Below are 9,281 nucleotides of genomic sequence, written 5' to 3'. Positions count from 1 at the left end.
GTGAATCTGCCCCATGGCTATGGTGGGTGGCGGGCGTCCCCTGCTTCTCGCTCCACCTCCCACCTCCCGCACGTGGCTAGTCCCAGCTCAGCCGGAGTTTTGGCAGGAAAACAACCCCCCCTCATCCGCCGACCCGGAATCTGTGAGAGGGGAGCCCCTCTCCCCCCGTCCTTATCCCATCCCCCCTCCAACCTTCTCCCCGGATTTGGTCCATCTCCCCTCAAAGCTCTGCCAACCCCATCCCATCTCCCCTCAAATCCCCATCCTCTCAGCCCCGGTCCTGTCTCCTCTCAAAGCCCCCCAGCCCGCACTAGTCTTGGTCCATCTCCCCATCGTGCCTCCAACCCTCGTTCCCCTCTGCCATCTCCCCTCAAACCCCATGTTGTGCCCCCCGTGACCTCCCCACCTCAGCCTGTCTCCCGTCCAACACCCACCCAGCCACCCTGTTTCAGTCTCCCCTCAAATTCCTGTCCCCACTTCCTCCCTGATCTCAACCTGTCTCCCCTCTAATCCCTCCCCCCCCACCCCTCGGCCTGTACCCCAAATTCCCGGAGCCCTGCTGCTCTTTGCAGAGGGTCTCACAGGCCCAGAGGGCTCAGGGGGGTTGGAAACTCCCTCCCTCGCCAGCTTAACACAGGCCAGGGGCCGGGGGGCTCGTTTCAAACCAAACCCCTGGTTTTACTCGGCTCCTGGGCAAACCCCCAGCAGCAGCCATTCAAAGGCAAAGCTTTTGGGTTAAACCCCCAGACAAGGAAACAAACCCAGCCTGTCTACTGAAACGGGGGCTGAGCAATGGCGGCCAACAGCCGGAGTCAGACCGGCTCCAAGTCCCGCTCCTTCGGGAGTCACCGGAGCAGAGGTGCTTGTTTCCAGAAAAGCCGGGCTTTGTGCAGAGGAACCGGTTCATTTCACTCTCCGGACGGACGGGCAGGGCGGCCGCTGACCCCGCTCCTAGTGTAAGCGGGGGAATGGTCCCGCTATTGTGGGGAACTTCGCTGGCTTATACACGCCCCGGTGGGATTGACTGGCGAAAGGATCTGAGTCTTCGCTCCCACGCCCTTTACCCCTTTCCTCCCTCCTGTGCGGCAGAGTCCTCATAACCCTGGCAAGGCTGGGCCCCGCATTCCTGCGGGCTCAACCCCCAGTCTTGTCATAGTCACTTAGGACAAGGGTGAGGGTGTCCCCACTCCGGGGCACTCTCTCTGCACCGGATGCTTCCCTGACCCACTGATCATTACACAGAGTTCAGAGCACATACAATTCATTAAACAGAACTCATAAGAAAATAAGGAAAAGATGGGGAAGGTTTAAGGAAAGAAGTCACCCGCCCTGTGGGCACGGGGGCACCACAAACAGTGTCTCTGCATGGGAAAGGAAGTTCACAGTCTGTTCCTCACACTTTCCAGGCATCCTGCCCAGGCCCTGGCCGTGCCACAGTGATACCACAGGGTGACAATCTGTACCTCAAAGTAACACCATGGAGCCCCCGTATTCACCACTACGATAGAATTATGATAGCTTGGGTAGAAAAAGAAAAGGAGGACTTGTGGCACCTTAGAGACTAACCAATTTATTTGAGCATGAGCATCCGATGAAGTGAGCTGCAGCTCACGAAAGCTCATGCTCAAATAAATTGGTTAGTCTCTAAGGTGCCACAAGTCCTCCTTTTCTTTTTGCGAATACAGACTAACACGGCTGTTACTCTGAAACTTGGGTACAAAGTCTGCCTTGTGAGGCATCATTTTAAAAGTGCTGAACGTTAACAAAGTTGAACATTAACATTAATGTTGTTAAACATTTAAAAGCCTCTTGAACATTCCTGTCCTGGTGCATTGTATGTGCGATCCTTGTAGGGGAAGTGATGAAGCATTGCTGTGTGTGCTACTCAACTATGGCCTGAAGTTGGGAGATGCCCACAGCCAAACTTTCAACTGCAACAAAGGACCAGCCAGACACTGTTAATAGCTCATCAACACCCCTCAAGGAAAGAATCCACTATCCCAGAGACTGAGTACAATGGAGATTGCTTGAGCAATGGGGACCGCCTGATCCCCGGGTCACAGCAAAGATCTTTCCAGCAAACTGGAAAAAAATATAAGCGAGGGGAAGGGACATAAGGGCTTCTCTTCCCCACAACTCAACACCTGGAGGAAGGTCTGAAGGACAAAGGCTTTGAACTGGAGAAGGGTGGTCCCAGGCTGGGATGGAGTCCAGTCTGTGTATTGAGGATCTGTAACCTGCTTGTATCATCTGTCAGGGGGAGACACTGCCTGATTCAAATCCTGTTTCATTTGTAGAAATTAGACTGCGAATATATTTTTGTTTCTTAAGTAGCCAACTCTGATCTCTGCACCTGCTCCTTATAATCTCTTAAAATCTCTCCTTCTGGAGTTAATAAATCTCTTTTATATCTGACCTAAGACAGTGTGTTTTGCTTGAAGTGCTTGGGAAATCTCCACTCAGTTTACAAAGGCTAGTGCGTGTCCACTCCACACCGAGGGAGGGGTGAACTTAATGAACTTACACTGGACTGGCTTCTGACCAGGGTAGGATGGTACCAGTCTGGGGTGCAAGGCTGGGGAGCTGGCGGGAATTGGCTGGAGCCCCCCTATTGATGGTACCTGAGTGGCTGGGAGATCATTCGTGTAACACATTTGGGTGGGTCCCTGCCTGTGGATGGCTGTGTGACTGCAGAGCCTCTCCAAGGTTCGCAGCTTGACATCAGCATCACAGTGTGAGAGGCAGGCCAGGTTAGTGGCTATGGAGGGGGTCCCACAGTCCGGGTTGCTCCTTGGGGACCCCATCACACACAGGTCAGACACTTATTCTGGCTGTGGCCAGATGCCCTCAGGTGCTAGATGGCAGGACCCTTCTTCCCAGCGTTAGGATCCCCCTCCGAGTCTGGCCTGCAGGGCCTCTTGGCTGGGGACATCTCTCTGTGCTGGCCCAAAGTCCCTCCCGTCAATTTGGGGCTATTATCTCCTGGTTCCAGCTTCTGTTTTCCCCCAGCGCGATATCGACAGTCGTGGGGCTGTAGCCAGGGGGCTTTTCAGGTCAGACCAACCCAGCATCTGTGTCTGGTTCTCTCACCTGGGTTACAACGTCCAGCGTCGTCCCCAATTTCCCCTGGTTCCCGCGGCCTTGGCACAGCTGGGGAACTTGCCCGTGGGTTTTACAGGGGAGCTCGCAGCCGGGCCGCTTCGCAGGCTCCACCGCCACAACCGTGCGAACGACCCCTGGGGTGGCTCAGGCAGGGGGGTCAATCCCATGTCCTCTCCGGCGTGGCTGTATCGGAGCGCGTCCCGGAGACCATGAGCAGGGGGGGTGCTGCCCATGAAGCCCTGTCCTTGCCTTGATGGCCCAGCCGTCTTGTAGGGCCCGGAGCTCTCCCCAGGGCGCCCCGTGGCGCAGACTCCCCATCCCGCTGCCATTAGCCATTTCCGCCACCCCTAGATGGAGGCCCTGACACAGCCCCTCCCCCAGCCCCCCGCCGAGCTGGGCCCATCCGGATGCTCAGACGGATTCGGCTGCACTGGTCCTTCCGGCTCCATCCTGACGATGCAGCGTCACGTCGCTCGGGGTGAGGGTGACCCCGCTGCCCTTCCCCAACGCGGAGGCAGCCAGGCTGTAGTGGGGGGAATCGTGGAGTGTTGGGGGGTGGGGGGCTCACCTCACCTACCGTCCGCCCCTCCTCCAGCTGTGGGCAGCCTTGGCCAGGATCAGCGCCAGGGCCAGCAGGACCCCGGCACTCAGGGCCAGGCGGACGATGTTGCCCCCGGTGTAATCTGGGGGTGACAAAGGGGGAGGCGGGTTGGTGCAGTCAGACCCACCAGGGCCCCCTCCTGCTCCTGCCCCCCAGGACAGGAAGCTGCAACAGCTCCCTATCCCCATCCCCCCACCCTGTCTGTATCTGTGTCCCCGTGCAAACCCCTCGATCCATCCCACAGCAGGGAGCCCCTCCCTGTGGCATCTGGGCCCCACATACCCCTAGTAACTCCAGCCATTCTCCCCACCTAGCCCCAGCCCTTCGTGGATCCCGCTGCGGGTGGCTCTTTGGGCAGAACGAGCCCGTTTAACTGGCCAAGGGGGTCTCCACCCCTGCCCCCACGCTGCCTGGGCCCTGGGGCAGAGTGACCAGGAGACGCCAAGCTGGGGCCCTCACCTCTCACCCCCAGCAATGAAGGGTCACTGGGGTAGGACATGGCGACCGGCTCCTGCGTGGCGAACCCCCGGCTGGGGCAGACAGAGACGGAGGGCTTGGGCAGAGTGGGATCTGGGAGCAGAAGGACACAGGCCGTGAGACACAGACCCTGGGTGGGGAGGAGCCGACACGGCAACCCAGCCACCGGCCCCTCACCAGCACAGCTCCCCATTGAGTGCTGGGTGTCCGGGGGAGTGGGGAGGGGACGGCTGAGCAGCCCCTGGACCCCGGGGCCTCTGTGCATCCCCCGAGACGGGGAGTATCCTTCTGGGAGAGGACCCCTGTTCCGCATCTCCCCCTGGGGGCAGGGATCCCCCCTCCCTCGGACTCAAATTTCCATCAGCTGCTAGTCCCCCCAGTGACTCTGTCCCCCATGAGCAGCAGGTGGACCCCCCTTTTCCGGGAGGTTAGCCCTGCAGCCCCCCCGCGCTGCACAAGGCACCGCCTTGCCACCGACTCCCATAGCCGGAGAACCCCCAGGCCAGTCCCCCACCATCAGAGGAACCACGGACTGGCCCCAGTCCTGGGTCAGCCCCAGCCAGCCAACCAACCCGAGCCCCAGCCATGCAATGCCGAGCATCCGCAGCCACCCTGAGCAACCCCAGCCCTGTACTATGCCCGCGTAGCCCCAGCCCCCAGCCAGTCGGCCAACCACAGCCCTGGGCCGGCCGGCCTGAGAAGCCACTGGCCTATTATACCCGCCACCCATGCCATGTCCACTCCCCGGCCGGGCGTCCGCTCTGCTGGGCTCAGGGCAGAGGCTGGCTCTGAGAGTCCCATCAGCATGGAGCCCATCCCCCCACCCCGGCGAGGGTCCAGCTGGGAGCGTGGATGCCAAGCTGGGCCCCTCACCTGCTACCACCAGCTGCACGGGGTGGCTGGGCTGCGAGGAGACGAAGGGCTCTGACCGGGGCCGGTAGCTGCAGCCGTAGCTCCCTCCGTGCTGCCGGCCCACGGTGGGGATGCGGAACTCGGCCCCGTCCCCAGCAGGGTCCATGTGTCGTGGCGGGTTCAGGTCTCCAGCCTTGTGCAGGAAGAACCTCACGTCCCGCCGCTGCCCCTGACACCGGATGGTGACGTCTGCCCCTGGGGCGGTGACCCCAGTGGGGCTCAGAGAGATGGAGGGTCTGGGCAGGCTGGGATCTGTGCACGGGAGACAGGCTGTGAGAGTCAAGCCCCCCAGGGCGCCGGGTGCACACGCGAGCGGCTAGTCCGGCCCGGCCACGGCTCCATTGCTATTTTCAGCTCCATCAGAGCTAGCCCGGCTGCCGCCCGCCGGCCCCCCGCTGCAGGGCAGACACCCCACAACAGCCCACAGCTCTGGGGTGACCCCGGGGGGGCGGCTCCCTGCCTCCGGCCTGGCCTCAATCAGGGCCACGCTCGTCTGGGCAGGGGACAGAACTTCTTCGGGGGTTGGGGTACGAGGTCCCCCAGCAGCCAAGAGCCCCTCAAACTTCCCCACCTCTGGCCCCAAGGCCAGGCGCCCTGCCTCTGGCTGGGCGTGGGGCTGGGAGCAGGGTTGGCTGGGTGTGGGGCTGGGAGCCGAGGTGCCGGGCTGGGCCCCTCACCTGCTACAATGATCTGCACAGGGTCACTAGGCTCCGAGTAGCGGGTTGGTCCTGTTCTGTGGCTATAACGACAGATGTAGCTGCCCCCGTGTTTCCGTCTGGCGCTGGGGATGGGAAATTCAGCCACATAACTAGCAGGGTCCGTGTACGTCAGATGGTTCCCGTCTCCATCCTTGTAGAGGAGGAACCTCATGCCCCGGCCCTGATGCCAACACCGGATGGTGACGTTTCCCCCCATGGGGATCACCCCACCGGGGCTGACGCAGATGGAGGGTTTGGGGCGGGACCCCTCTGGATTCACAAACAAACAGGCAGTAAGTGGGGGTGACACAAACCGCGTCCGTCTGGTGCAATCCTCTGCCCGTCTGTTGCTCCAGCGTCTTACCACCCCCCCCACCCCACCCCGGGGCCCGTCCCTGGGTGCAGGCCCTGCCCCTGGCTCACAGCCAGGGAGAGACACAGCAGGGGGAAGGAGATTTCCAGTCTCAGATTCCTTCATTTCTCCAGGGTCAATTCAGCCCTGCCCCCACTGCAGTCAGGAGTGACTCCGGATTGACCCCAGGAGCTGAGATCACAATCACCCTCCTGTTTCTCTAACATTGTAGCCCAGCGGCAGCTCTGCTGGGGTTGGGCTGAACATGGATTATTCTTTAGAATATTCTAAAAACCACAAAAAGAAAAGGAGGACTTGTGGCACCTTAGAGACTAACCAATTTATTTGAGCATAAGCTTTCGTGAGCTACAGCTCGCTTCATCAGATGAATAAATTGGTTAGTCTCTAAGGTGCCACAAGTACCCCTTTTCTTTTTGCGAATACAGACTAACACGGCTGTTACTCTGAAATCTAAAAACCACGTTTACTCCAATTGTCCGGCAATGTGCTCTACACACAGGAGCGCCGGGTGGGGTTCGTGGGACAAATCTGAGTCCTTTGAGCAAAGGCTCCGAAAAACATGTTTGCAAAATCCCCTGGTTGTTCTAACATTTTCCTGCCCACCCCTGGGGCCCAAACTCCGGCTCTGCTCCAGCCCAAACCGCTCTCAGCCGCTGGGGATTTAGCTCTGCTCCACCCGGTGCTGGGGGCCCATTTGGGGATGGGATATTTCCAACGGGATGTTCCGAATGCCGGGTCAGGCTGAGCCTGACTCACAAGCAAATCAGTGACAGGTGCGTGTGCAGCAAGCCGAGGGTGAGACACAACGGTGCCTTGCTCCAGTCCCTCTGCGGATCCACTTCTTACAGACCTGCTCTGACTGATCCGTTCCCCTGGGCTACCGCCAGCTCCCCGGGCACAGTTCGGGGGTGCTGCGGGGTGGCTGGTGCCTTCACTCTGTATTTCCTGGGGGGCAGAGCTTTGAGTGCAGGCGAATTCTCCCTGTGTGGTGCCCATCCCTGTAATGAGTGGGGCGAGGTCTCAGTCCCCACCTCTGGGTGTGGAGGGGAGCAGAGATCTGACAGGATCATCCCTTTGGGGGATTGGCACCCACCACCCCTCGTCCTTAATGTGGAAATTCCCCCAGCTCCCCCATTCCCCACAGAAACTCACCTCCTGACGTCCCGCTCCGCCCAGCGAGCCAGCAGCCTGTAAAGGAGATGGGCCGTTAGGGACCAGATCCCAGAACAACTGGATCCTACACCCTGGTTTCAGATCTGCTGCCCCCACAATGGGCACACGCTGTGGTCTCAGATCCCCCCTATGGACACATACACTGGCCTCAGACCTTCCTTTCCCCCCCCCCCCCCCCCCCGGCCCCACAGGCACACGCCCTGGTCTCAGATTTCCCCCATGGACACAAGCCCTGGCTCTCTCTGATACTCACCGAGGAAGAGGACTGTGAAAGCAAATGCCATGATGGGGACAGCGGGGTGCCCCTCAGCACTGCCCCCAACGCCCCAAAGCCCAGCTCCACTGAGCCCCAAATAAGGAACTCAGCTGGTGACTCCAGCTACAGGAAGTTGATGATGTGTCATCTCCTCCTATGTCCGTCACATGTTGTCTGTAATCTGCAGGTGAAATCACAGGCAAAGCAAGCAGAGGTCTCTGCAAAACCCAGGAAACCCTGGGATCATCAACCTGGCCAAGCATCATGCAGCTCCCAGCTTGTCCATGTCTCTGTGGGGTGGGGGGAGAGATCACCCGCAGTGCACCCTCCAGCATTGGGGAAGGGGCATGAGGCTGGGAGCCAGGAGACCACAGGGTCTTGTCTTCAATCTTCCACTGACCACTACAGTCGAGCCCCAGAGTTAGGAACTGACCAATCAACCACACACCTCATTTGCAAAAGGAAGTGACCGATCAGATGGCAGCAGAGATAACTTAAAAAAAACAAGCAAATACAGAACAGGTCTGTGTTAAACATAAACTGCTAAAGAAATAAAGGGGAAGTTTAAAAAGAAAGATTTGACAAGGGAAGGAAAGTGTTTCTGTGCTCGTTACATTTAAATTAAGATGGTTAAAAGCAACATTTTTCTTTGCCACAGTCAAGTTTCGAAGCCGTACGAAGTCCATGTGCAGTTGTATAAAGTCACTGTTCAGTTGTAAACTTTTGAAAGACCAGCAGTAACATTTTGTTCAGAGGAGTGAATATTTCAGTTGTGAACAACATCCATTCCCCAGGTTTTCATAACTCTCAGGTTCTACTTAGCGTAACCAGAGGGCAAGTGTGAAAAATCGGGACGGGGGTGGGGGGTAATAGGTACGTATATAAGAAAAAGCCCCCAAAATCGGGACTGTCCCTATAAAATTGGGACATCTGGTCACCCTAGTTCTACTGTATTTCCATGCAGATTCACAAACACTCCCTTCTTCCCACACACACACACACCGCCTGGTTTGTTGCATTCTGAGTTCAAAGCTGGCTGGTGACCCATGTAGGTAAAATGAATACGTGATCATGCAATTAAAGGGGGCAAAGTTAAGGAAAACTTAACTGTGGCATTTCCTGGTGCTGGAGGGTTTGACTCCGCAGCCTTCCCGCTCAGCCTGCCAAGCTGCCCACCTGCGACACGAGCCGTGGCACCGTGGGAGGAGCGGGTGCGATGCGGGACGCCTGGGTTTGCTGCCCCTTGCCCACAGCTGAGCAATGATGACGGGTTTACACTGTAACGCCTGGTTCTAAGGGGCTTTTCAGCATGTGAATTAAATCAACCAGGTTCAAAAGAAAATCGGAGAAAGAGAAATTCCAACCCGGGCCCCCAACGGGTCACCAGCCGGGCGAGACCCAGGGACTTTCTAATGCCGGGGGCACTGTGCCTCGGGGGCAGCATTAGAAGATGGTTCAGGGTGGGCGGATTGTCCCAATGGGCTTCTTAAATCCCCCACCTGACTGCTCGCCAGCCGCCCCACAACCACATGGGAGCCTCCCCCCATAGCTGCTTTCAGCCCCATGGAGCAGGAGGGGGATGAGCAGCATATTTGCTGCGTAACAGAATCATTCCCCCCTGTCTCCCACAGCTAACACCCCCTACCTCTGCCTGCCCCCACATCTCCCATCTTACCCCCTGGTCTATTC

At 58.4% G+C, this 9,281-nt stretch overlaps 1 protein-coding gene across 6 annotated transcripts; it reads right to left on the bottom strand.

Annotated features, from left to right (window-relative positions):
- Positions 1 to 520: 520 nt before the first annotated feature.
- LOC140902233 (osteoclast-associated immunoglobulin-like receptor) lies at positions 521 to 8,829 on the bottom strand. 6 transcript variants are annotated; one of them, XM_073322109.1, is made up of 7 exons: positions 7,590 to 8,829; positions 7,316 to 7,351; positions 7,014 to 7,161; positions 5,770 to 5,873; positions 5,054 to 5,344; positions 4,163 to 4,273; positions 521 to 3,785 (listed from the first exon to the last, which is right to left on the bottom strand). In XM_073322109.1, exons 1-7 carry the CDS (start codon positions 7,618 to 7,620, stop codon positions 3,676 to 3,678), a joined length of 831 nt encoding a protein of 276 aa, XP_073178210.1. In that variant the 5' UTR covers positions 7,621 to 8,829; the 3' UTR covers positions 521 to 3,675. The 6 variants fall into 6 exon arrangements, with proteins under 6 accessions (XP_073178210.1, XP_073178209.1, XP_073178212.1 ...); XM_073322108.1 differs by lacking the exon at positions 7,014 to 7,161 and having other exon boundaries at positions 5,770 to 6,060; XM_073322111.1 differs by lacking the exons at positions 7,316 to 7,351; positions 7,590 to 8,829 and having other exon boundaries at positions 5,770 to 6,060; positions 6,920 to 7,099.
- Positions 8,830 to 9,281: the final 452 nt, after the last annotated feature.

The sequence above is a fragment of the Lepidochelys kempii genome, chromosome 23, assembly GCF_965140265.1.
Source record: "Lepidochelys kempii isolate rLepKem1 chromosome 23, rLepKem1.hap2, whole genome shotgun sequence".
Classification (NCBI taxonomy): domain Eukaryota; kingdom Metazoa; phylum Chordata; order Testudines; family Cheloniidae; genus Lepidochelys; species Lepidochelys kempii.
This window is presented reverse-complemented; position numbering and strand designations above follow the sequence as displayed.